The sequence below is a fragment of the Mauremys reevesii genome, linkage group 9 (genome assembly GCF_016161935.1).
Source record: "Mauremys reevesii isolate NIE-2019 linkage group 9, ASM1616193v1, whole genome shotgun sequence".
NCBI lineage: Eukaryota > Metazoa > Chordata > Testudines > Geoemydidae > Mauremys > Mauremys reevesii.
In genome coordinates this window covers 92709975-92737874 of record NC_052631.1, presented here as the reverse complement: position 1 = coordinate 92737874, position 27900 = coordinate 92709975, and the positions used below count along the sequence as shown (strand labels likewise).

Below are 27900 nucleotides of genomic sequence, written 5' to 3'. Positions count from 1 at the left end.
AAGATTTCCAAAGAGGTCTGCACCTCAATTCGACATTTTCTAGGGATCCACAAATGAGAAAAGGTTGAAAACCATTGCAATAGAGCAATGGTTCCCAAACTCTGAATTGCCACCCTAAATGGGGTCGCACCATCAGCAGATGGGGTTGTGGTGATCCCTAGTGTGCAGAGGATGCCATTTGGCATCACACAGTGTGACCTCACATGTATGATGCATGCGAGGTCATGATGCACAGAGGATGCCATTTTACTCTACAATGCTCTGGGACTGCGGGGCCCCCAAAAGTGCCCTCTCGCAGCTCCTGCGCCCCAGACCCTGGTGGGGGGGTGAACTCCTGACTGCCCCCAAGACCCTCTGCCCCTTATCAAACCCTTTGGCAGCCCAGCCTGGCCTGGCACCCTTAGCACGCTGTTCAGAGCAGCGTGTCAGAGCTTTACTACCTTGTATGCGGACCTGCCTTATATCGGGCTGCGTTATTTCGGAGTAGAGGTGTATTTCAACATTTTTGAAGTGCTAAGGGTCATGAGGCTGTATCTCAGTTTCTGCCTTGCCTGGAGAGAAGCATGTAGAATATTTTACAGTCTATAGAGAAGTTAGATGCCAAAATGGAGCCAGAATGGTGGGGCACAAGGACTTCTGAGATTTCCACCAAGGAATTATTATGCAGTCCTCCTTCAGGCACCTGCCTGCTGGGATGTGGTGTGTGTTGGCCCCAGCCTGGCTAACTGCCCCCAAGCCCTGAAGAATGTTGCCTTCACGTGGCCACGAAATAGATCAGTCAAAACCCAGACTGTTTGGGTGACCTCTTAATGGCACCCTTGACATGGTGGCACAGGTGTAGGATCTGAATGAGCAGAGACCTCGTGAGACTGTGGTACACACTTCCTCTGCCAAATGTGAAGCCTTAGTGCACAACTCCAGAGTAGTGGCCCTGAAGAAAATCTGAGGGATGGGGTGAGGTATATGGCTCGGAAGGACAAGGATCCCCTGCTGGCCCCTCCTTTCCAGTTATTTTATACAGCGCTTACCCAATGCAGTGTTTGAGCTCATAAATTATGCTGTTGTGTTAAAGTGGCTAAAATGAAGAAGGATTTTTTTGTGTTAACGTTTCTGAATGAGATTAACATTCAAGACAAACGCAGTGTGACTCAGATATAATGCAATGGTAAATGTTCATGTGCTTGTGGAATGTGAATTGAGTCCAATTCCAGAGGAATTACAGTGTGAATAGGTGTGGTAGCACACTTCATGATGGCTTTCTTCATTTCCAATGTATATTGTGCCAACATTCTTCTCTGCAGGGAAGAATCATGACACTGTCACTCATGTAAATTGTGCTTAAAAGCATGATTGAGGGGTTTGCAGGGTCAAGCCCTTGAACACTATTTTCCTGGCAGTTTTATGGGTCAGACCTTGATTTTTCTAGTGTAAATGAGGAGTAAATCCTGTAGTGAGTTTATTACTGATTTACAGTTGTATACTTGAGATTAGAATCTAACTCTCAAGGAATAGACTTTATTTGCAATATTCAAAATGTATAAAGGAAGACTTCTATCTAAAACCATTTCCTAGTAGGTAGTTAGCAGTCTGTACCACTACTACTGTTACGTTATCCTCTCTAAAATGCACAGGCATGCCCACTCCACAACAATTTCTAAGACTAGCTTTAGAAGAACTGGAATTCCTAAAGTTCCCAGTACCAGTGAGCTGAGTTCAAGAAGTCTAGTGTGCTCTATTTATAATGGCCATGAATAATAGGAACATGGGAACTTCTTAGAATGGAGAGAGGCCAGACAGGGATGTGCAGGACCATCTATACTTGGACTGAGGAGTAGTATCCTACAAAACTCTTTTTTTTTCTCTTTCAGCTAATTCCACTGAAATTGTTGTTCCTCTCCATCTCCCCCCATTGTAGCTCTTGGTAATTTATTTCACATGTTAACGTCTTTTAATCTAAAAGAGAAATTCTGCTTAAATGTGGTGGCTGTCTTGTTTTGGTACCAAACCCTTTGTGCTTGTTGGACATAGTGTCAGATACAACCATGGCATATTTTATGCAAACATTATAAGGTGACAAATGTAAAGGTCTTTCCTGAGGCCACATTAATAACTGAAGCCCCAATTGAGAACAGCCCTTAAATACGTGTTCTTTAGTATTGTCCCAAACTGAGGCCTCTAAATCTTATGACCAAAGCACAACCCTCCCCCAGATTTGCTCTTGTCTGATACTACTTTGTATCTTCAAGAGTGAGAGTAATAAACTCGTGTCTAGTTGAATCTGATTATTATTATTATAATATCAATGGGAAGACAAAACCAACTAATACGTTACATGATGGCAAAGAAGCAGGCTTGGATGAGTGCTTGAAGTGCATGCTACACAAAGTATTCTGATAAATGTATGCTAACTTCCTGAGAGAGTTGCCTGTTCTCACATCCAGCTGAACCTTCCATTGTCTATCGTTCAGTCTAGGAACCATGAATGATCACCATCTATGGACTTTGAATGCTCCTCCCTATCAGCCAGCTGTCTTTAAGATCAGAGTCAGAACAATGACTCAAACTCAAAATTACTAGTTGCTCTGCTCAAAAAAATTATTTTCTGCAATGATCTCTCTTGGACCAATAAGGGTCTGTGCAGAATCAATGACAGTATGGCTGCGCTCTTCAAAGGAGCTCTGTAATAAAGACATCTGGGGTTCCATTTTTTGTATCTAGGATTTCCATATAAAACCTGCTCAGTTTACAAGCAAAAAGATGTTTCCTCTTGTCGAGGGTTCCATGCATAGTCCCTTTTGGGTAGCCTGCTTCTGCCAAACTGGCTCTCCTCTGTTTAACTCAGAGTAGCCCAGTCCATCAATGTAACATAAAATATTCAGCCCGTGAGCTCTGGGCTTACATTCTTTCTTGTCTCCCATTTGGTTACTTGAAAACAGCCTGGGATAGGACCTCTGCTCCTCTCCTTCTCTCCTGCTCTCTGTCCTTTATAGCTGGGCTTGTTTTCCTTATTGGTCCCAGCTGTGGGGGCTCGTGTCCGTGGCTGGGAGTTCTGGCAGCTGTGCTGCAGTGTGATCAGCCTGGCTTCCTGTGGGCGAGGAAGGTGCTCTCCTTCCCTCTCTCTCGCTCTCTTCTACCTAGGTTCTGTGTGGGGTTTGTAAACTCCATGATACCCCACTATCTCTGACTGCCAGCCCTGCAAACAGCTTGGACTGGAGAGAATCATCACTAATATTATAGGCCCCGCAGGTTAAATCAAGCCTTTGGTTACAACTGTGCAACAGACACAGTCATTGCCTACAGAGGATTTCTATGACTGTAGTTGATTGGGCTTCTCACTGGAATTTTATGATACAAATTTCTTAAAGTTGCACAAGAAGGAAGAGAATTCAGCTTCCTTTTTTTTAGTTGTTTGCTTTGCAGAGCTAACAGGAACAGTTAAGCATTATCTTTGTCCCTAAAGTTGGCTACAAATTCAGCTCTGTTTCTGAATTCACACTGGTTAAAGACCTGTTCAGTAGGAAGCTGATACCAGCACATGGTCACTTTTCAGACTAGAAACGCACTTTAACCAGCAGCAATAGCAGAAGAGCGCTATTACATCTCTTAAATTGAGTTCAGACATTACTTCGGAATACTAACAGGTGGCAAATAGTGGCAGCAGGCGGGCACAATGAATGTGGACAAGTATCAGTGTAAATTATTATATACACACTTTTTCATTGAGAAGGCTTTCAGTGCATTTTACAAACCAAACTGTAATCAGTGTGCCTGGAGTTGCATGGGAGCGCATGAAAGTAGGATCTGACTGTGTGTCATATATAAGCATGATCGCTTCACTCTCCCATCCCTAAAACATCCAGGGTGGAACGTGACATCTGTTTAAAAAGTGCTCAGCAACGCTCTACAATGGTTTTCAGCTCTCTATTCAGCTGAAACCAGAGGGAAGGAGAGGTGGCCAGGGCACCTAGGTTAACTTCCCTGCTTCTATGAAGATCTCCCATGATAAATTCCCGTAGAACATAGCTAGCAATCTCAGGCACGGTATCTGTGTTGAATCTTTTCAGCTTTCGAACACTACAAATTCTGTCATACTGCCGCAGTTGGGATCAGCAAAGGTGCTCAGGCTGGAGCTCCCGAGGTATAAATTAGAGGGCTGCCACGAGGGCTTCTTGGCTTAGAAATTTGCTCTTTCCCATCCTTGTTCTGAAATGCCCTGAAATGCCCATCAGATTCAGGATATGTTGCTAAGCTCATCTTTTCCCTGCAGGTATTTGAAAATGGCAATGTAGAGGGAATGGAGTTAAATTGATTGGCTTAGTAGTAATGGCTTATCTTAAACTGTACTGTTGTACCTGATGTATTTTGAAATTAAATCAAGGTGTCTAGGGTATGTGGCTAGAGCTGCCTCTTCGCACTTCTTTACATATAGAAAACAGCCAGATCGGGACAATATGCTTATAGCCAGATTAGAATCTCCTCTTCTTCCTCCTCAGTCATTAGCAGATCCAACTTCAATAAATGCATCAGGGAAAAACTTCACAGCAACAAGGGATAAGCTTAGAAATCCAGAGAAATAGCAATATTGGGAACTTCCCGCTACAGGGAATGGCAGACGCTAAGGCCCAGAAATTCTAAAACAAGTGAAAGGAAAATGCATTGATCAAGACTCTTGTCTGAGAATGGAGGGTAAAACAGAATTGGCCAACTGAAAGGAAAACTAGCAAATTTTAAATTAAAAAAAATCTAAATCTTAAATGCAAAAGGATAATTATTAGTGATGGGTGAACATAAAAATGTGAACTTCTAATCCAGTGTTTCTCAAACTGGGGTCTCCACTTGTGTAGGGAAAGCCTCTGGTGGGCCAGGCCGGTTTGTTTACTTGCCCTGTCCGCAGGTCCGGCCGATCGCAGCTCCCACTGGCTGTGGTTCGCTGCTCCAGGCCAATGGGAGCTGCTGGAAGCGGCGAGGGCCGAGGGACTTACTGTCTGCCGCTTCCAGCAACCCCCATTGCTCTGCAGCGGCAAACTGTGGCCAGTGGGAACCCCAGTTTGAGAAACACCGTTCTAACCAAAAGTAGTGGATTTTTCATCTTTTGAGATTTCAGATCCAGACTGGATGCCTTTCTGCAAGATACGCTTTACCCCAGCACGAGTCATTGGGCTCAGTACAGGAGTAACTGGGTGAAATTCTGTGTACATATAGGAGGTCAACCTGCCTGATCTAATGGTCCCTTCTGGCCTTAACATGAAAATAAGAAACCCAGACTGTTGCTCAGTACTTGAATCCTTACCATTACATTTAGTATTAAATAACAGTCTGGCAACCAGTCCGTGTCTGACATATTGGAGAGAACAGTTAATGATGACAACAGTCACCATGAAAAAGCGACACCATGTATGGCCATCCCAAAAGCCCAGGTAGAAATTCAGACTTAGCACGGCAGGCTTTCTGATAGTACGACTTCATTCCAGAAGTAGCATGCTCAGTTAGACAGGGACCAAACCTGCATTCATTTGGTGCAGGAAGCAGCATTGATAGTTCTGTCTTTAAGGAATAGTCATTAAAGTGAAGGAAAAGCTCTGAAGCAGTAGGTATCTCAAAGCATACCCATAGAAGAACACCTATTGACCCCAGCCATTCAATGACTTTTGAATTATTCCAACATATCTCAAAGGCCCTTCACTGCAGGAAAGGAAAAAGTTGAATTAATCTGGAGTATCAGCATTAAGCTTTCATATTTGGAAGGACCTTCACTGTGTCCTTGAATTCAGATAGTTGCATTTCCTTTAACCTTACCTCCCACAGATGCATAGACTATTATGAGATCTCCTCTTTACTGTCCGTTCATTACCTCTATATCATTTTACGCTGCACAGTTAGAATTCTGGAACATTTGGCAGGTCATTTACATTGCCTACGTGAAACTACACTTTATCCTAACCTAAATCCTGATGTAAAAATAACCTCAGAGAATTGATTTTTTTTATTGACTTCTTAAATGTATAGCTAGAGAACTGAATGAGCTTTTGTGGAATATGGAATTAACCTGCCTTACATAGGCTTTTCACTTGCTTCTATTTAATTTGCTTGGTGTTGCACCATGTATGTTATAGCAGTGTCCTTAAAACGCTATATTTGTATGTGATAATGGAATTGATCCTAGTCCCTTTATGGAAGGACTGTTCCTAAAACCCCCTTACTCAAGCATGTGATCGTTGTTCAAATGAATCGTTAGCCCCACTGAGGCAATAGCTACACTGTGGAGCCTATGTCGACATAGCTGTGTGGCAGAGCCCCCCAGGGCCAGCTTTAGGAAGTGCGGGACCCACGTCGAATACCCGGCGGCAGTCCAGGTCTTCGGTGGCACTTCGGCGGCGGGTCCTTCACTTGCTCCGCGGGTCTTCAGCGGCACTGAAGGACCCGCCGCCAAAGACCTGGACCGCTGCCGAGTGAGTAAAAATTAAAAAGTTAGGTGCTTTTCTTTGGGGCGCGAGGCCCTCTTAGGCGCAGGGCCCAATTCGGGGAAATCGGCCTAAAGCCGGCCCTGGAGCCCCCTATGGTAGATGCAGTGTATACCGATAGAGTTTTTCTACCAGTGTAGGGACACAACCTCTCTGAACGACGTTGTGCCCATAGAAGCACTCTTCTGGCGGTTTTGTGGTTAGAGCTCTGTCACTGAGGGAGTGTGTGTGTTTTGTTTTGTTTTTTCACACCCTGACCAACATAGCTATGACAGTAGAAGTTTTCAGTGTAGACCAGGCCTGAGGCAATAATGCAAGCTCTACATACTACAGTTAGGGTTGCCAACTTTCTAATGGCACAAAACTGAACACCCCTGCCCTGCCTCCTGCCCCACCCCTTCTCCGAGGCCTGCCCCGCTCACTCCATCTCCCCTCCCTCCGTCACTCGCTCTCACCCACCCTCACTCACTTTATCCAGGCTGGGGCAGGGGGTTAGGGTTTGGGGGGGGTGAAGACTCCAGCTTGGGGTGCAGGCTCTGGGGTGGGGCCGTGGATGAGGGGTTTGGGGTGCAGAAGAGGGCTCTGGGCTGGGGCAGGGGGTTGGGGTGCAGGGGATATGTCTCTGGGCTGGGGGTGCGGGCCACAAATGAGGGGTTCAGGGTGTAGGAGAGGGCTCTGTACTGGGACAGGAGGTTGGGGTGTGGGGGAGGAGGTGAGGACTCTGTCTGGGGTTCAGGATCTGTGGTGGGGTCAGGAGGTTGGGGTGTGGGAAGGGGTTAGGGCTCCCAGGAAGCAGCCACCAGGTCCCTGCAGTGCAATCCCTAGGTGCATGGGTGGCCAGGGAGACTCTGTGCGCTGCATTGCAGCCGCAGGTCTGCCTCCACAGCTCCCATTGGCTGTGGTTCCTGGCCAATGGGACCTGCGGAGCCGGCCCTGTCTGCCCATGTGCATAGGGCCACAAGGCCCTGGCAGCCGCTTCCGGGAGCCAGGCAAACTAGGGCAGGCAGGGAGCCTGCCTTTGCCCCGGGCCCCTGCTGTGCCGCCGATCGGACTTTTAGCGGCCCAGTCGGTGATGCCGACCGGAGCTGCCAGGATCCCTTTTTTTCAACCAGGCGTTCCAGTTGAAAACTGGCCGCCTGGCAACCCTAATTACAGTAAGGGCTTGCAGGGTGAGGCCAAAATAATACTATAGTATTACCTTTACTAGCCCAACACATCATAGCTGACAGTTGCTACCACCGAGTATTAGTGCTCTGTGGTGTCTGTAGAACGTGAAAGAGGAGAGCTAATGTAGCTTTCTGGAAGCTATTTGTATGAATTTTCCTTTACTTTAGAGAACTGATCTGTTATGTCAGTAGAATGGAGGTCAGTGACATACACATGAACATGCATCAAATGGCAGTTAAAACATTGGGGGAGGGGGAATATCAAAGCTAATGAAGAGATTGTTGTCATGTGCTGAACAAAACTTTTATGACCTTATAGTTTGCTTGGGGAAAATATTTAATTTGTTTCCTTTTTGCAGTTTATACAGGCTTTTGGTAGGTTAAAAACCTTGCATTAGGTTATAATAAGCCTCCTTCGCAGTGATGGCCGGTGAAATTGTTTGCCGAGCGTTAGAGTCGCCTCTTTCTGTTGGTCTTTTAGCCTTAACTCTAATTTATATTTCTTCCAAACATGTTTCTATTTTTCTGTAAAATCTGAGAGTGGAAGCTTATTGTTTAAAATGCTTTTGATTATGTGACATTAGTAGGAGATTTGTCAAATCAATCACCCCCATAAACCTTTTAGCTTTGTCATTGTGTGTCTTGGTGTGTTTTTACTAGCATAGACTTTTGTGCCTGCTGGGGGATATCTTTAGTTGGTCTGGTTATGATAAAAAATGAAATAAACAAATGAATTTGATCTCAATCTAACAAGTTGCCAGTAGTTTATCAGTGTTTTTCTTTTTCTACTTCCGTGATAAGAGCTATCAGCTAGGATGCTTCAAGGTTTGCTGCCAGGTTTGTGTGTGGAAAGAATAGAATTGCTGGTAGATAACACCACCATTTCTTTCAAGCTGCAAATAATATGCATTTTAATATGGCTAAATATATACATTTAAGTACAAAGAATGTCGATCATACTTACAGGATAGGGGACTCTATCTTGGGAAGCAGCGATTCTGCAAAAGTTTTGGGGGTTGCGGTGGATAATCAGCTAAACATGAGCTCCCAGAGTGATGCTTTGGCCAAAAGAGCTAATGTGATCCTGGGATGCATGGACTAGAAAGGTTATTATACCCCATTAGTTAGTACCAGTGCAACTGCAGCGGGAATACTGTGTGTAGTTCTGGTGCCCGGAATTCAAGGAAGGTGTTGATAAATTGGAGAGAGTTCAAAGAAGAGCCACAAAAAATTAGATTAGAAAACATGCCTTATATCTATAGACCCAAGGAGCTCAGTCTATTTAGCTTAACAAAGAGAAGGTTAAAGGATGACTTGATTAGGGAACAAATATTTAATAATGGGCCTTCAATCTAGCAGGAAAAGGTATAACACGAGCCAATGGCTGGAAGTTGTAGCTAGATCAATTTGGATTTGAAATAAGGCACAAATTTAACGGTGAGAGTTATTAATCATTGGAACAATTTACCAAGGGTTGTGGTGGATTCTCCATCAGGTACAATTTTAAAATCAGGATTGGATGTTTTTCTAAAAGATCTGCTCTAGGAATTATTTTGGGGAAGTTCTCTGGCCTGTCAGGTCAGACTGATCACAATGGTCCCTTCTGCCTTTTGAATCTCTGCAACATCTGTATCTTTTTTCTTTTTTTTTATATATTCAGTCTAACATAATTTTATATTTCAATTTCCTTGATGAAGGAATGTGGAGGGGGTGTGTGTGTGTGTGTGTAAGCAGAGCTTTGTATGGACAAAAAAGGACAAGGTGTTACTTGCCTTTCATCTGACTTGTTCAGGTGTATCAAACAGTGCCAGTTTAGAGAATGGCAGTTCTTCCTAAGTGGGTGGGTGTGAGGTTTTTTTTCCCATCCAGCATTTAAATCAGGGATTGCTAAAATGCAGCCAGAGGGCCAAATGTGGACTCGTGGCCCGTGGCCCATGACTCCTGCCTCTGTAACTGTAGGGAAAAGAGAGAGCTCCTCAGTTAGAACTCAAACATCAAGTATTTTCTATTAATCCATCAAGGCGAACCGTGAAAATACAGTGCTCATTTGTATTTTCATGGTCATTTATTCTCTGATGAAAATGATGCACATTTGTCTGGAAGTCGGGTGCAGCCTCAGGAATGCTGACAGATTGCCGAAGAAGACTTTCACGTATTGGGCCTCTGGATCCAAACTGCCATGTGCAGAACATGCAACTTTAAAAGAACTGAAGTGCGGCTTGTATTATACCGTCCCCATATTATCCCTAATTTTAATAGCGGTTTGGATTTCTGGCATAAAGAGTTGCAATAACTTCTGCTTATATTAGATGACAGTCAAAACCAATATATAACTATTGTGATAGACCCAGGTCAGTTGGGTACAGCAGAATAGCGGAAGGCAGATATACTGGCCACTGGATTAACAGTTTTTGGTTCCCTGACTGACGGGAGCAGGGGCTGCTCCAGGCTAATGTGACCACCTGACTCTAATTAACCTGCAAAGAGTCAGGTGAGGCCATTAAGTTAATGTGACCACCTGACTCTAATTAATACTGATTAATATCCTGCTGATACTATAAAAAGGGCTCACTCCAGTCAGGCTGGGGAGAAGAAGTGCGGCTGAAGGGCTGGTTAATGAAGACACCCCCAAACCATCGTTAAGGGAGCCGTAAGGTAAGGGAGAAGAAGGGAGAAGCAGGAGAGCTGTGGGGAAGTGGCACAGAGAAATGTAGCAACTCTGGCAGTGAAACGTTGGCTGCCAACAGCTGCTACCATTAGGGTCCCTGGGCCGGAACCCGGAGTAGAGGGTGGGCCCGGGTTCCCCCCAACCCACCACTACAGGAACATCTCGGAGGGGAAGTCAGGCACCTGTCAGGACAGGAGGCTAAACTGTTCTGAAATAAGCTCCCACAGAGACTGTGGGAGTTCTCTCACCAACCTCCTTGCTGGCCTATGATGAAAAGGGCTCAGTAGACTGAGACCCTGGCCCTAGAGAGAGAAGGGCTATGTGGAGGGTCACAGTGAGCCACTGAGGCTCGCATAAACCTCCTAGAAGCGTGGGACCCACGGGAGCAAGGTCAGAGCTCTGCCACACTATGTATTACTGGTATACCGCGCATACCCTGAAACTTGCATTTCCATTCCCATTGTGTTTGCTTGTGCACATACATATATGTGCTTTCTCTTACACGAGATCAAAATACATCTGAGGCTAATTTGAGGGAAACAGCTGGTAATGGTGATTTACAAGAAGTTCCTGCCAGGAAGGTATAAATTTATTATTTGCAGGCAGGATTCTAAAGTGCTTAAGGGGGGGGCGCGGAATGTAAAAGGATTCTATACTGACAACTGCGTGATAGTTAGCTCTAGGCTACCTTTAATATTAAATGGAGCTTTATAAATCAGAAGTCGGTACAGACTGGCAACCCCATCCTACACACCTGTACTTTCCTGAGCAGCCTCATAGAGCTAGATTCTGATCTCATTTACTATAAGGTAAGGAAGAAATCAGCATCCTGCCCATTGACTTCAGTGAGTGCCTGACCAAACGAGGCCCCATCCTGCTAAGGCCCCTTCTTCTTGCATGAGAAGTTCTTATTCATGCGAGCAATCCTGTTGGACTCAGTAGGGCTGCTTGCATAAGTGTTGTAGGGCTCTTTGTGACAAACATTTTAAGGCCCAGATCCTCAGCTGGTGTAAACTGGTGTAGCGGTGTTGACGCAAATGGAGCAACGGCCATTTCCACCAGCTGAGGTTCTACCTTTTGCGTCTGCAAAATTACACTCACATCATGAGTGCTCCTTTAGAAAACTAGGGTGGAAGGCTTAACTTCACCGGGGATACTTGGTTGAGTAAGGGTTGCAGGACTGGGTCCTTAAAAAAATCCAGATGTTCACTTGGAAAGTCAGAGTTTCCTAGTCCCTCTGCCCCACTTTTTCCTGCAGGTCTATCCAAGACACCAAGTCCAGTCTATTTTGGGAAATCAGCCAAACACCAGCCTACCCTATGGAATATACAGCAAACTTGCTTATCTGAGATGTGATATCCACAGATGCCACGAGCTCAGTCTCTTGCGAGTTATGCGAAGTAGCAATACATTGCTCTAGTTGAGTGACAAGCTGGGTAGCAGAGGTTTCCCCATCTCAAAATGTACCAGATTTGGAAAAATGAACAATATGTGCTGCTGCCTGAGCCGCAGTGTGGACCGAGATGGGATCTCGACAATGGGATCTTATTCTGTGTTTTCATTTTCCTCCTCTTCCTCATGCTAAGTGTACACAGTGCTTTACATCTTTAGCAAAAAAGGAGGGCTTGCCCCAAAGAGTTTACACTCCAATGTATACACCACATGGGAAACGGTTCAGATCCAAGAAAACATGGGGTCCTTGTCAGCGAGGAGAGATCCATACAGGAGACTCGGTAGGAGAAGTGGGTTTTAAGGAGGAATTGAAAAGGGGAGGATGGGAGAGACAGAAGAACCCCTGTAATTTTCCACTTTATTTTTGGTTTAATGTGTTTTCACTGTTTCTAGTCTCACAACTTTTAAAATGAAAAATGGCTTTTCAATTATTACAAATATTTTGTTTCCTTGGAATTTTTTTTTTTTTACTAAATAGCAAAGGTAGAATTTCTCAGAGGTTTTTTATAACAATTTTAGTGGGAAACTTTATTTCTTGGGAAATGTCAAAAATAATTTTGAAAAGTTTCTTGCAAAAAGTTTGGCATTTTTGACACACTGCTCATTTTCTGTCTTCACTGGATTATTTCTTTCCTTTGTTGCTTCTACACCCTGCAATTTCCCCCTAAACTTGTAGCACATGATAAAGTGTGAATCCCACCTCTTCCTCCTCCTCCCCCTAATGTGACATTTCATCCTCTTGTCCCCTTGCTGAACTCAGCCTGGACCTGGTCATGTTCTTGACTAAGCACTGCTTTGCGCTCTGCCCAGTCTGGCACTGGAGATGCTTCTGTTTTGAAAGGAAGAAGATGACTGGTGTTGGCGTCTAAGGAATTGCCTACACCTGAAAGGTAATTCAGATTTAAAGTGCAATAACTATTCCAGAAGAATCCCATGTGTGGACAAGCCCATATCAAACCCAAAAGGGTTAGTCTCCAAAAGCAGCTTCTTTATTTGGAGCTCTTGTTCCTATCTTCAGGCCTTCCAACTTCTCCTCTGCTGCTTTTTCTTTTCAAATCTTTTCCAGAAACTAGTATATTTACTTTGTGGTTAATGCTTCCATTGTCAAGGCAGTAGGCAGACCTTTCGCACAGGACAGGTGCTATCAGTTGCTGAGAGTAGCTTCCTTTCTCTGCTGCATTATAGTGGCTGCTCTGCAGAATAGGTTCTAGAACTCTCATAGAATGCATAGATAGCAATGTCGGCAAGACAAAGAATGAATTGGAACCATAGTATTTTCAGAAGAAAGAGGGATAACGTTTCAGTCAGGAGGAAGGTACAACCCAGACCATGGCAGAGAGAAGCTCTAGTAAAATAGTCCAGCTGAACCTCAAGAACTCTGAGCTGGCAAGCAAACTATGTGAAGACGGCACGAAGGGTTCATCTCAATTCACTTGTACCTTACCATATGTAATACTGTGTAACAGGCCTATAAAATGTAGGTCGCAGCCCCCCGTAGTTTCTCGTTCACATGAGCTGGTGGACTGCTATCTCAAGCAGTAGAGGTCTGTTCTGAAGGTCCTGGCTTCAAACACTGCTGATGTCCCATAGTGGAGGTTATTGCAACGGCAATCCAGGATCATAAGAAAATACTGTATCTAAGCAATTGTGGGATTCCACCTCAGAGTAAGCATAAAAAAGGGAAAGGTTCTTAACCAAGCAATATCCCTTCTTAAGAGGAAAATTCAATCCATAAGCAGGTGTAGGTTTCACCTTGTCACTTAAAACCAACATGCAGGCAAACCAACATGCATTCACTTTTTTTTTTTTTTAATTTCTAAGATTAGATTCTTGTGAGTTTTCATAACATTTCCCCTTACAGCTGCAAGAGATTCACAAAAGACTGGGGATGGGGATTGGCACAGCATTAACCTTAGCATTTAATATCTTCCCAAGTTCTCTGCTGTCAGGGCCGTAAGTTACATCTTTGAGGTTAGAATGGGAGAGTCCTTGTGTGGGCTTAGAAACCTTTCTCTCGGGAGGAAAATAGAGGGAGCTTGAAGATTTCCCTGTAACTCGGAAAAGTGAGCTCTCGTGATGAACCCATTATCATACCGAGGGTTCAGAATGAATGGCAAATAACAATGTATTGTAAAGCAAATTAGTTCTCCTTTCAGTGGAAATCCAGTGTAGCTCCATTAACTTCAGTGGAGTTACTCTGGATTTACACCGGGGTAGCTGAGAGATTGGCCTGTCTGTTTTCATTATTCTTTATAGAACAGTACCCACTATGCTAGGTTCTGTGCAAACAAAATATTAACGTTCTGATGAGAATATTGATGGGAAAATTCTCAGGATCAGAAGCGTATTTCTCTCACTATTGACTGTAAAGGGAGGAGTTTAGTGATCTATGATTATTACTATTTTTTATTCATAGCTGCTCTGTTGAAGACACCCATTATGTGCATGCAATGCTAACTCTGTTGTCTCTGTTACGATCCTAAAGAATTCTCCCTGGTGAACTTTCTCCAAGCTAGTGTACTGGCCCCAAACCTTGGGTCCCCTATACTTTGGTTTGCTAGGGCTGGGCAGATTTTAGTTTCTGGCTCTGGGCCAGCAGGCATACTCCAGGTGCAGACCGCATGTCTGATAGCCCTCTTGGTAGTGGGGACCCCACAGTACAAGCACCAGCTTTGGGAGTGAAACCAACACCAGCTCTCCCAAGCCTCCCCAGTAGCTATTGAATTCTCCCAGAGTTCCACTGAAACCGTGGACCCTCTGGTGTAGTTTGTCCCTTTTGCGGACTCCGTGGCAGTGAAAGCAAGGGACACACAGACTCTGCGCAGGAATTTGTAAACACACGCACACTTTACTCTTAGACAGCACAAGGGCTATACAGAGCCACAAAAAACAACAAAACCTGCCCGCAAGTCCCCGTCTGTTTCATCACTAGTCCACGAGCCTTTTGGCCAATGTCTTTTCCAAGTGGTCCAGTATTCCTCCTTGTCTGCCTCTGGTCCTCATGTGCTCCCCACCCTCTATGCTGGAGTGACTCCTTTTTGTAATGTTGCAATCTCCTTTGTGAGGTGATCTCCCCTATCTGCATCAAGAGTCTCATCAAGTGATCTGTTGCTTGGTTAAAAGCCCACCTGGGAAAAGTAGTTTTTTTGTGAAATGGCTAGCTTGTGTGCTTAAGGGGCTTCTATTTGAATGGAAGAACATCCAGGTTAATGACCCTTGATCTCTTCCCTTTGTTAGCCCTCCACTGGCTGCAGAAACTTCTCCGGACACCACCTAAGGTTTTCAGCTCAAGATGGGAAAGGTACAGGGCCAAGGTGAAGGCCCAGAACCATTTTACAATCAAACTGGCATTCACAAAACAAACTGGAGTTTGTAGTTTTGCTATAGATTTACACTAACCTGTCACAATCTCTCTTCTCCCTTTTTTGTAGGTAACATCTTTGTGGTCAGTCTGTCTGTAGCAGACCTGGTAGTAGCGGTGTACCCTTATCCTCTCATCCTGAGTGCCATTTTCCATAATGGCTGGACACTGGGAAACGTTCACTGCCAAATCAGTGGGTTCCTCATGGGCTTAAGTGTCATTGGGTCCATTTTTAACATCACGGTCATAGCAATCAACAGATACTGCTACATCTGCCACAGCCTCTGGTATGATAAACTCTTCAACCTGAAGAACACCTGCTGCTATCTTTGCCTGACCTGGATACTGACAGTGGTTGCAATTGTGCCAAACTTTTTTGTTGGATCCCTGCGATATGATCCCCGGATTTATTCCTGCACCTTTGCCCAGACTGTAAGTACATCGTACACCATAACAGTGGTAGTTGTTCATTTTATAGTCCCCCTGACTATAGTGTCATTCTGTTACCTACGGATTTGGATTTTGGTGATTCAAGTCAAGCACCGGGTAAGACAAGACTCCAGGCAGAAGCTAAGAGCAGCTGATGTTCGGAATTTTTTGACCATGTTTGTGGTTTTTGTCCTCTTTGCAGTGTGCTGGGGGCCGTTAAACTTCATTGGTCTTGCTGTCTCCATTAATCCTTCGGAAGTAGTGCCAAAAATTCCAGAATGGCTCTTTGTCCTGAGTTACTTCATGGCCTATTTTAACAGCTGCCTCAATGCAATGATATACGGGCTTCTCAATCAGAATTTCCGAAAGGAGTACAAAAGAATCCTACTGACTCTGTGGACTCCGAGGTTGCTGTTCATCGACGTGTCGAAAGGTGCGACGGAGGGACTGAAAAGCAAGCCCTCCCCAGCTGTAACAAACAACAACAACCAAGCTGAAATACACTTATGAATCAGAGCAATGCTATGTATTCTGGGATACAGTTGTGTATATACTATAGTATGCAAAAGCTTTTCTTCCTGCACATTTAAAAGCTGATATGACGGGGGCCAGTACCGCCAGCATTTACTCATCCAAGAACTGGGTCTGTTTCTACACATGGCGTCTGAGTGCCTTACTCACAGAAGTAAAGCTTTGAGTAAGGATTTGCAGGATGGAACCCACTGACTTTATTTTTCCTATGCCATTTTTCACCAGGTGCCTAGGTGACTTTGATGCACTTGCCACACAGGTACTAATGATCTGTTGGAAGCAAAGCATTCAAAGGACGTGTAGATGCAGTTGTAGTTGAAACTATAAGACCAGGCAAAATAGCCCTCTTTTTTTGATTTTTTTTTAAATCTAATTCCATCCTTTTTTTAGCATTAAGTAACACTGAACCAAACGTACAAGATCTGAGCTATAAACTGCATGACTAACTTTGTACCTTTTTAGGTTAGTAGGATTAGTCAGTGGCCACATAATATGGGCATGATGGCTTCCACTGTCTCTTTAGGGTTTAGTAACTAGCTAGTACGAGATGCAAGGCAAGGCAAAAGCACTCTTTTTGATTGAATCTATACAGATGTTGAGTACACTTGCACTTTCTTTTCCAGGCTGTGAATACGAATGCAACAAGCGACCTGATCTAATTGCAGAAAGAGGTTCCGAGCCTAATTCAAATTTTAGACAATATTCAGTAATGGCCTGCATTCATTCCAAACATCTCTCCGAAGTCCTGTCATGTGAATGTAACAAAGTGTAGCAGAATCCCATCCTTTTAATTCAGATGCCGACTTTTAGGAAATAAATAGAAAGGAGAGGTCAGTGAAAATAATATTTGCACTTGCAGACAAAGGCAGAAAGAAAAGGGAATGTTCATCCCGAATGTGTCTCATCGCGTGTGCAGCATTACACGAATGCAATTGAAAAGGCAAGTGGAGAGTTTTTCTTTGTTTTACTCTTGCCCAGAGTTACAATACGTAAATGGGGAACCTATGTAAAAATATTTACACGCCCCGAAAAAGAGTGTGAACATTCTCAGTTAAAGCCTGAGCTCTGCCCCTTTGTGGTTGCTGTCAATGCGCTACAGTATCGTGTAGGTCCGTGTTACAGGCAAAATATATGCACAGTGGGCAGAGTTAAGGCTTCTTTAATTAGTGCAGGGCTTTGTCTGTAAATGTGATTTTTTTTTTTTTTTTTAACCCTTAGACCAAATTGAGTTCCTTCTAGAGAGGGCTTTTAAAAAACTGGTAGCAGAACAAAAAGTGAACTACTCCTGCTCTCAAGCGATCCCATTAAATTACTGGGCAAAACTCTGCTGTCAGTTATAGGGTGAGCTTCTGTTCAAGCCAGTAGAATTAAGCTGACTTTACGTGGGTGTAATAGGGACACCGAGCCTGCTCCTGTTGAAGTCAATGGGAGCTACGCTGTTGATATTGATGGGGGAAGGATCTGTCCCTTGTGGCAGAGTTTAGCCCCATGGGACTAGTCACATAAATAAAGACAGAAGGATGTGACCCTGTCTCTTGTCAAAGAAAGGACCCAATTCTGCATTAGTGAAATCTTTATTTTTTGCCATTGATGTCAGTGGGAGCAGAATTTGGCCCACAGGGCTGATCGTCTGAGGCACAAAGGCCGAGATTTTTCAAAGGTATGGAGACGGGTGCCTAGTGGGATTTTCAAAAGCGCTTAAGCAGGTTAAGCACCTAATTTTCGTTGATGTTAATATGAGTGGAACCTGCTTATGCCCTGCTGAAAAAAAAACCACTACTAGCTGCCCATCTCTGTAAAATAATAAACTCCTCCTCCTCTCTGGCCCTGAATGCTTTCTGAGAGTTGCTGAACGTTGCTCCCACTGAATTCTGTGGGAGGGAGGAGCTGGGAGAAGTCCGTTGAAAGACTAAGCCCAAAAAATGTACATGGCACATCTCCTAAATAAGCAATACAGTGTAAAAATGTGGCATGGTTTATTGCAATACAAATGGTGTTTACAGGGGGATATGACAATTTGTTACTGCGCATTTTCAGACTCAAACGTCTCAGCCACTTCACATGATAATTGTGTTTTAAATGCTTGATGCAATTATCTCATAATAGGAGCTAAATTGAGTCATGTTTTTAAAAATTGGCCTTTGGTTCTGCAGAGTATGGCCAAATAAGGGTATCTGATGTGGGAATTGGTCCTTTTTGCTTCAAACAATACCCATCTGAATGGATTTACATTGTTCTGTGCAAACAAAAAACATTGAGTCAAACTTGGATGCAAAAAGCACCAAGGAATTTGTAACTGCAGGGTATATTGTTCAAGTTGTACTCGTACAGCAAGTTCTGCTGCACTGTGATTATAGTTTCAACTGGTTTGCAATTAGTTGTTCGCTTAGAATCACATTTGCAAATAATATCCTTAAAAAGGAGCATATGTGGTTTACTAAGACAATCATATGGAATCCTTTAAAATTTGCCAAATGTCTCTCATTCTCCCTGCCCCACTACTGAGATTTGATTTCCTGGATTCTTTATCTTTTTAATGGACTGTTCAGTGAAGGTCATGTGTTTCTTTTTTCTGAAGCTTGCATTTTGCACTATGTCTTATTTGACACGCATCAGAAGTAACAGCCAGTCAGAGTCAGAATAGAACTTTGTAACACCAAAGACATCCCAAGCAGCCAAATCTTGGGAGTATCTGATCTTGTCCTGTAGCAACAGGACTGTGTTATGGAGCCCGAACTGCCTCTGTGGTACAGCACTTCAGGCCTGTGCTGCAGGAATTAGAGGTGGCATACTCCTATGCATGGAGGACAATCACTGCTGCCGTGAACTGGACGATGTGACAGTGCAATATTCTTGGTGCAGCCCTCGAGCACCCTCCACTCACAGAAAGGTCAGCGAGAGCTGCAGGTACTCAGGGCCATATGGGGACGTGGTAGGTATCTACTGCACTGCAAAAGCAGGTCTTTTAATCGCCTGGGCAGCACCTTACGAACACAGGGCCTGATCCTGCCCCGTAAGAGTGAGATTGGGTTCCTTAAAGGTGCTTAGTGTATCCTACAGAATGTAAACGTTGCTATAGTACAATCATTTCAGAAGCACTTTGTGTGTCTCAGTATAAGTCAAGGCTGCCTGTAAATGACCACGGTGAGTTAGCAGCCATGGTTGGGACCTTGAGCCAAGCTGCATTGAAGTTGATGTCTGCAACATAAAGCAAGTTAAAAATGGAGAGTTCAGCTCTGAGGGGAGAACCTGGTGCCATGATGCCGAGGCTGCTTGGAAGTATAGATTGACTCTTATATTAAATTTTTTGAAGAGTGCCCCAAGAAGGAGTTCCTTGTTTGAGTTTCTGGTTGTGGCAGCCTAGAAGAGATTGCTCACTGAGCACCAGGAGCTTATTTGTTAACATTTGTTTACAGGAAAAAAGGGAAATGGATCTTAAATTGGGGATCCTGAGGAAAAGTCTGTTTCCCTATTGGAATCCAAAGAGGGGTTTTGAGAGTGATCCCACAGCTTAAAAGGAGCTATGCCAGCGGTGGATTTGGCCTTGACCTTTGGAATTTGAAGGTCATATTGGGATCTCCTTTACACCAGTAATGAACCATTTACTCTGGATTAACCCTGGTGTCTCTGAATACTGAATTTGGGCCATAATTTTAAAATCGCCATAGTAGCCATGAGTGAGAGAATTTATTGCCATGAAGGGAGATGAATCTCTTGCCATTTGATGATGCCAATAAATGTTATTTAATCTGTTTAATAAGAATGTAGTTGAGGTATTTGCATACAAATCTATACGGTGTTTCCATTTCACCATTTGGCTGTTAATTAAGAAAACTATTTATTCCCTTTATCTATCAAAACTGTAATATAGCATTGGATTGTTTTATTGTATTTCTTTTTTAGTAAATACGTTTTTTTGAAATAAATATCTGAAATGACTCCTTGGCTTTTGGTTATGACTAGAAAGCAGATCGGTATGAGTAGGTACAACTGGTTAAAAGTGGGAATTGAATTCTTCCAGGATGTACGTGAGCCTTGGCTGTGAAATTCCAATCTGGAATTGGAACACCCAAAAATCTGGCGAGTGTCTTCAGATCCCTGGTGATGGTCCAAGTCCACCTTCAATACAGGAGGATGTTGGGGAACAGGAGTCATTATGCAATAATGCTTCATTCATAAGTGGGGGAAAAAAGAAGTCCCTTGCTCAAAACTACCATTGACTGACTGGGATGGCGCCAGGGCCCTTTGCCATGTGTGTTTGTCCCTTAGCCATCCAATTGTGGGATGCCATCTACATCTCTTTATTACCCATTTCTTGTCCTCTCCTGAGAGATGCGCTATAAAATTATCAACATGGCTGCAATGGTGCAGAGGAACCCTTTTTTAAAATAGCAAAAGCAGACTATAAATTGTGCTACTTACAGATTTTTTCAGAGTTGGGATTTAGACCAGTGTGTTCTCCATGCAGTAAATGAATATTCACGATACTTTTGGATGTGAAAACAGGCATTCATACACTAGGTTATTAAATCACCAGTAAGGTCTTACACAGGAGTCCTGTATAGTTAAGGACTTCAGGATTATTAAATTATCAGTGTAAACTGATCTTTGTCTGTAAGCATGCTGACTTCTCTTAAAATCTCTAAAAATAATGCTGTTTCTTTTATTGAATTAAAATTATTTCATGGTTTCTGTATGCATCACTGTATGGGATGTATTAGCAGCGGTGTGTGTAGGCAAGACACGAGAAGTAATTCTTCCACTGTGGCCAGTTCTGTGCACCACGCTTTGGGGAAAGATGTGGACAAATTGGAGAAAGTCCAGAGGAGAGCAACACAAATGATTAAAGGTCTAGAAAACATGACCTGCAAGGAAAGATTGGGCGGGGGGGGGAGGGGTTTGTTTAGTCTGGAGAAGAGAAGACTGACAGGAAGGACACAACAGTCTTCACGTACATAAAAGGTGGGGTGATAAATTGTTCTCATTATCCACTGAGGACAGGACAAGAAATAATGGGCTTAAGTTGCAGCAAGGGAGATTTAGGTTAGCCATTTGGAAAAACTTCCTAACTGTAAGGGTAGATAAACATTGGAACAAATTACCTAGGGAGGTTGTGGAATCTACCTCATGGGGGTGTGTGTGTTAAGAACAGGTTAGACAAACACCTGTCAGGGATGGTTTAGATAATACTTAGTTCTGCTTCAGTTCAGGTGAGTGGACTGGATGGGCTATCGAGGTCCCTTCCAGGTCTGCATTTTTATGATTCTGTGTTCATTCAATTGAAATGTACGGACTATTCAGATTTTATGAATGGGAGTATCAGTGTTTGTGCTATCATGCTCTGGGCATACATGGATTCCTGATGGTTAATCTAAAATGTGAATGACATTATTGAAACTCAGGAAATAGAACTTTAAGAATAACTAAGTTTTCCTCTTCTGTAAAATAAAAACTAAAGGACATTCTTTCAGTGCATCCTAAAAATATATGCATGAAATGCGTCACATGTAAACCTAAATGAAATCAAGGAATACTTCCATCTTATTGAAGAACCACTCAGTTAACCTACTTTCAGGTATTGATTATGGTCTAAATAATTAGCTATATCTCCTCAAGCAAAATGAAGCAATCTGGACTAGTAAAATAAAACCTGCTTAAAAACGAGCACAGAAGAATGGCAAGTGGCAAGTTACCACGTTTGATTGTATTTGTATGTGAGGACTTATCATTCCTACCTGCACCCGTCATAGGTTAGGTTTTGAAAAACACATTAAAGAAGGTATTTGAGGGACACAAAGGGAAGAACTTTCAAATGTGAGGAGAGTAGTTTGTATAGAAAAATGCATGCTCACCCCTTGCACGTACAGCTTGGCTAAGTGGGGGTTAGATTCACAAAGAAACTAAGGCACAGTGACACTCAGTGTCACCACACCTAACTTTTAGACACCTAGAAAATCACCGGGATTCTTAAAGTCTTAATTTGGCTTCTAGACTCCCTATACAATGAATGGGAGGAGAGAGGATTCTCAAAACTCAGTGTGCTAGCGATAGGCACCTACATCCAGATGGCAGGGAGGTGTCCAGGCTGTTTTTGCAAGAAGCTGGGGGCGGGGAAGAAAGGAGCAGGAGGATGACTTACCTCATAACTTTTACCACAGGGGGGTACTCACATGGGCTATGGCAGACCTCGTGTCCAAGTCCCCCCTCTGCCTGAGAGGGAGAAGGGATTTGAATTGGGGTCTACCACCTCTCGGGTGCATGCTCTGACCACTGAGTTATGGGACATGCTCACGTAGGGTGCTCTGTCTTTCTGCTCGCTCTCTCTCTCTCTCTCTCTCTCTCTCCTGTAGCCTGGTGGTTAGAGCAGCACAGTGGGGGACCCAGGATCCAGTCCCCCTGCCCTGCTCCTATGATTTTTTAAATGGAAGCTGTTCCACTCTGGCTCTATGACAGGAGAGACAGCGGGTGCCCTCCATTGAAATATCCCATAGCTCAGCAGTATAGGTGCTCTCTTGAGAGGTATATCCCAGTTCAGGTCCCTTCTCCTCTTCTAGTGAAGTGGGGACCGGAGCTGGGCGGGGGAAGTCTCCCAGATCCCAGGTGAGTACTGTGCTAAGAGTCTTCCCGCACTGCCATGATTTTGTGTCAGCTGTTCTATAGTGGCCTGACCTGCTAGGTGAGGTCTGAGCACATCTACCGGATCAGGCACCATAGGTGAGTTAGGTGGAGGGATGCCTATCTTCCCCCGGTTCATGCATCGCGCTGGGGGTAGGTGTCCGGATGGTGCAGTGCATACACTCAGAGACAGAGGCATAGGCTGTCTAGGAATCTTCTACTGGAAGTATTTAGGTGCACAGAGTGATTTTTAGGTGCTTACAGTGTTCAGGAGCAGCTGAGGGGGGCTTTTGTGACCCCCAAGTAGGGCCTGATTCTGGGATTTAGCCACCTAGAATCTTTTGTGACTCCAGCCCTTTGTGTCTAAGGGTAGGCTTTGCAGGGGAAATTGGAGGAAAGGGGATGGTAGTTGGGCACTATGTTTGTGTAGATCAGTGGTTCCCAAACTTTAACAGCTTGCAAATCCCTTTCACTAAATTGTGAAATCCCGTGAACCCCTTCCTAAAAATCAGTATTTCCAGGGATTTAAGTTTAAATTTCCTCAGTGTGATGGATGCACTTGCTTTGCTCGCATAGCTCTTGGAAGTCCAGAACCACTGGAGAAAAATAAAATCTCAGGTCTGGTTCAGCATCCGGCCCCACTCTCCCTGGGGTTCGGGCTGCCGGCTCCCCCACTGCTGGGGGCAGGGCTCGGGCTGCCAGCCCCAACTGCCCGGCCCCGCTCTCCTTGGGGCTTAGGCTTCCAGCCCTGTGCAGAGTGCTGGGGTTCGGGCTGCCGGCTCCCCCTGCTGATGGGGACAGGGCTCGGGCTGCCAGCCCCAACTGCCCGGCCCCTCTCTCCCTTGGGCTCAGGCTTCCAGCCCTGCAACCCGGGTCCCACCTGCTGCCTCCAATGCCCGGGGTCCTCTGGCCGCCATTAGTGAAATTTTTCTGGTGAACCCCCTGCAACGTTCTGCGAACCCCCAGGGGTTTGCGATCCCCACTTTGGGAACCACTGATGTAGATACACCCACTCCATTTCTCTTTGGAAATTTGGCCCCAAATGTCGAACTGTTGTATATAGCAGTATTGGGACTCCCAAGTGGGCTGTTGGGGAAATTAACTTCTGTGCGCACACTCAGATTAAATTGAGTCTTTGATTCATAGACAGCACTGCTATTAGGAAATAGTTTCCGGTGAGCATTTTAAATAAATGAAAATTGGCAGTTCACAGCTGAGTCACTAGGTGGCATGTGAGTTATAAGGGAAGTTAAGCTAGGGAGGCTCTGGTTAGAGTAAGTGGAGTCGGGAAGTCACTAACAGGTGAAATGTGAGAGGCAAGATAAGCTGCACTTTATGAGGACTGCACTCTCGGTTGAGCTGAGCAAATAATTCACAATGAATAATTTATTCAACAAACTGCACTCTTTTCCGTCTGCAAATTGTTCCTGAAAGTCTCGAATTTCTTCATACATTTCTTCAGCCGATGGTTCTTGGTTTGCAGATCACTTGCAAGCAGATAACTCGGTATATTCACAGCATCAGTCTGTGCTGGGCTGGTAACGTCACTCGGTATTGTTTCTGTTCCCTAACTGGATGGATGACTTGAGTAAGTGAAATGAGACTGTTACGATTGGATACACAATTTGAAATGTGCACCATGTTTGTTACGTGGATCAGGTGCCTTGTTTTTATTCCCTGACCAGACAACCTGCGTAATGAACAAATGAATAGTTGTGGACCATTATTTGCTGTGCTGTGTGTCTGGGAATCCATGTTTACTGGGTGTCAATGACTGTAGATTAAATATATGGGAGTTTTGTTGTTTAACTACCAGCTCTACAAATTCAACATGGGCTCTGAGAGTCCAGCTTGGAGACTCTGCTAAATACATGACTGCCAGTAATAAAGATTGTGCAGACTAACTTCTGCCGACTCTTTATGCCTGTGCAGCGCAACTGAGCATAAATTTATCCCTGGTGTAATTCCATTGACTTCAGTGGAGTTACACCCTGATTGTTTTCCCATTGTATTAAAATGTTGACCTCAGTTACACACACAGGCCAAATTTGGTCCTGCAATTGGAACTTAGTTAACAATGTTGTTAACATGGGAGCCAGCGTAGACTCAGTCTCTCTCCCATAGATGTGGTAGTGCTGCTGTGCTAAGAGGAGTAAAAAGGTAGCAAAAACTAACATTTGTTATTTAAAATAAGAAATACAATAGAACCTCAGGGTTACGAACACCAGAGTTATGAACTGATCAGTTAACCACACACCTCATTTTGAACTGGATTTATGCAATCAGGCAGCAGCAAAGAAAAAAAAAGAAAAGCACATACAGTAGTGCTGTGTTAAATGTAAATTACTAAAAAAAAAAGAAAGTTTAAAAAAGAAAGATTTGACAAGGTCAGAAAACTGTTCCTGTGCTTGTTTCATTTAAATTAAGATGGTTAAAAGTAGCATTTTTCTTCTGCATAGTAAAGTTTCAAACCTGTATTAAGTCACTGTTCAGTTGTAAACTTTTGAAAGAACCACCCTAACGTTTTGTTTAGAGTTACGAACAACCTCCATTCCCGAGGTGCTGCAATACAAAGCAATGCACACCAGTTTTTTTTAGGAAAGGGATCAGAGAGAGTCCTCTCCAACTGAAGTGAGAGGGGTAAATTTAGCGAGAATAGAATTACCCACGCTGGGATCTGGCCAGCACGTGGAGGTTAGTGAGCCTACTCTTGTGAAAAGTCACGTGGAGAATTTGTAATGACATGGGGCAAATCCTCATTCCAGGAGATAGCCTGAGTAAACGGGGAGACTCCTTCCTCCCAGGCCACACTTTTGTGCTGCTGCATCGCAGGGTGATAGAACCCCCTGTGGCTCATGGCTCAGTGTAGGGGTGGAACCACCTGCCTCCCCTGGCCTGTAGCCAGTGTCTTCACCTCATGAGTAGGTGCAAGAAGCTAGTAGAAAGCTATTCCATACAGTGTTCAGGAAGTGCACAAGTCCTTTGAGGTTCTTGGAATCCTGTGTTTGTGCAGCAGAACTGCACTGGTCTTGCCACAACCAGGGCCCTCAATAATCCTGGCATTACTTGCTACAAAGAGTGGTCAGTGTTTGTGTTTCGCTATATATTATTATAGAATCATAGAATCTCAGGGTTGGAAGGGACCTCAGGAGGTCATCTAGTCCAACCCCCTGCTCAAAGCAGGACCAATTCCCAACTAAATCATCCCAGCCAGGGCTTTGTCTAGCCTGACCTTAAAAACCTCCAAGGAAGGGGATTTCAGCACCTCCCTAGGTAACCCATTCCAGTACTTCACCACTCTGAGTGAAAAAGTTTTTCCTAATGTCCAACCTAAACCTCCCCCACTGCAACTTGAGACCATTACTCCTTGTTCTGTCATCAGGTACCACTGAGAACAGTCTAGATCCATCCTCTTTGGAACCCCCTTTCAGGTAGTTGAAAGCAGCTATCAAATCCCCCCTCATTCTTCTCTTCTGCAAACTAAACAATCCCAGTTCCCTCAGCCTCTCCTCAGAAGTCATGTGCTCCAGTCCCCTAATCATTTTTGTTGCCCTCTGCTGGACTCTTTCCAATTTTTCCACATCCTTCTTGTAGTGTGGGGCCCAAAACTGGGCACAGTACTCCAGATGAGGCCTCACCAATGTCTGGCCTCCGGTGTCTACAGAGACAGGCAGCCCTTTTATTTTTAGCTAAATGCATCCTGTTACAGAGGATATATACACAAGGTGCAGCCTCCTAGAGGCTTAATTTTTATTCTCACTTGTTTTGTGGTTTTCTTCATGTATTTGAAAATTGGGGGTGGGGGGGGAAGGTTTCTTTTTGAATATGGAAAACCAATCATCAGGGTTCTATACCTGGTATTGCCACTCTTGCAGTTTTATCACTAGTTTGACAGTATTTGTTTTTCTTAAAGCCCTAACTCCTGGAGTCACGTTATTATGTGACTATATCAGCTTTCCTTTAAAATAAAATGTAAGCTTCTAGGCCTTGTGGTTGCAGAAGAAAGTTTGAAAATGTAACCCTCTAAGAGCTTGAGAATGAAGACAAATAAAATCGCAATGTATTTTTTTTTTAATAACTCATGACTTTATGCCAGCCTCATGATTGAGGGGTGGGGTGGGAAACAGCTGACTGGTGTGTGGTTTTTTTTGGCTTTTGTTTGGAATCCTTGTGGCTGGAAATACTGCATTTCTTATAGATGGCGCCCTCTATCTCTCTGTTAGCAAAGAGTCACCTACCCCTAAATGGGATCATTCATTCAGTAGTGACTCAAAGGAAAGAGTGCCTTCTACTACCAACACCACTCCCATGGGGCGCTCCCATCTGGATACCAACTGAATATTTCCTGCGAAATGAAATGCTTAACATTCCAACTGTTGGTGGTCTATCAAAGGCGACTTTTTGCACCGCCCCTTTCACATTCCAACCTATCACTTCCCTTTATGATGAAAATATGATTTCATAAAGATTTTTCTGACCCTGGCAAAAATAGTATACGGCTTACTGATTATTTTGGGAAATTGAGGTATTTTTAAAACTCTGATGGTATGTAAATTATGAAATAAAATACTAGCAAAAAATGTAATCCTGATGAATTCTGAAGAGAAAAGTAATACTACAGATACGATTACAGAGAACTAACAATGATTAGATCCACAGTGCTGTTGGTGGTGAAATAAATGTTTAGTAAGATCTTTTCTTTAAATGAGTTTGTGAGAAGTTTTTCTACTACCTTTATAAATCTTTTGGAATGATGGAAAACCACAATGTCAAGCCATTCTGAAGACTAGAAATGGTTTTCATTGTACTTCTAGGTATTAATAGAGTAGTATTGTAATGGCATGTGTTGTGGCATTGTTTTTTCAGTCCTAAAGATGCATGCCCTATTAAACTGACTAACCCTTCCTCCTGCCTTGTCTCTAACCCCTTTCCCACCCAAGCCTTAGGAAGGAGGCAGCACCAGCAATGGCCTTCACCTTCATCTTCGTAGGCCCAGTATTTGCAGAATTAGGGGAACTGGAGGAGGAAGGAGTAGACCCGGGGTTTGCAGGAGGGGAGCAGAGCCGAGCAGCTGAGCTCCTTCTGTTCCCCTCTTGTGAAAATGGCATTGGCTGTGACTGCTTCTTTTCACCTCTCCTCCACTGCCCCCCAAACACCTCTGATCTCTGCCCAATGGCAGGGAAGTGAGGGAAAGGCAGCCAATCAAAACTTCTTGGC

General features: G+C 44.0%; 1 protein-coding gene across 15 annotated transcripts in view; it reads left to right on the top strand.

The window, feature by feature from the left end:
- GPR50 (G protein-coupled receptor 50) overlaps positions 1 to 27900 on the top strand; it is a 280991-nt gene that overhangs the window by 56499 nt on the left and 196592 nt on the right. For 10 of the 15 annotated variants that reach the window (XR_005584872.1, XR_005584867.1, XR_005584868.1 and 7 more), the window contains exon 2: positions 15179 to 16327. Coding sequence is in view for 1 of the 15 variants with exons in the window: in XM_039489353.1 (XP_039345287.1) it covers positions 15179 to 16047 (869 nt within the window). In the remaining 14 variants the exon portion in view is untranslated. Of the gene's footprint in view, positions 1 to 12507; positions 12638 to 14984; positions 15062 to 15178; positions 17784 to 27900 lie in introns of those variants that run through there. The other 5 variants (XR_005584874.1, XR_005584876.1, XR_005584875.1 and 2 more) reach the window with 4 other exon arrangements.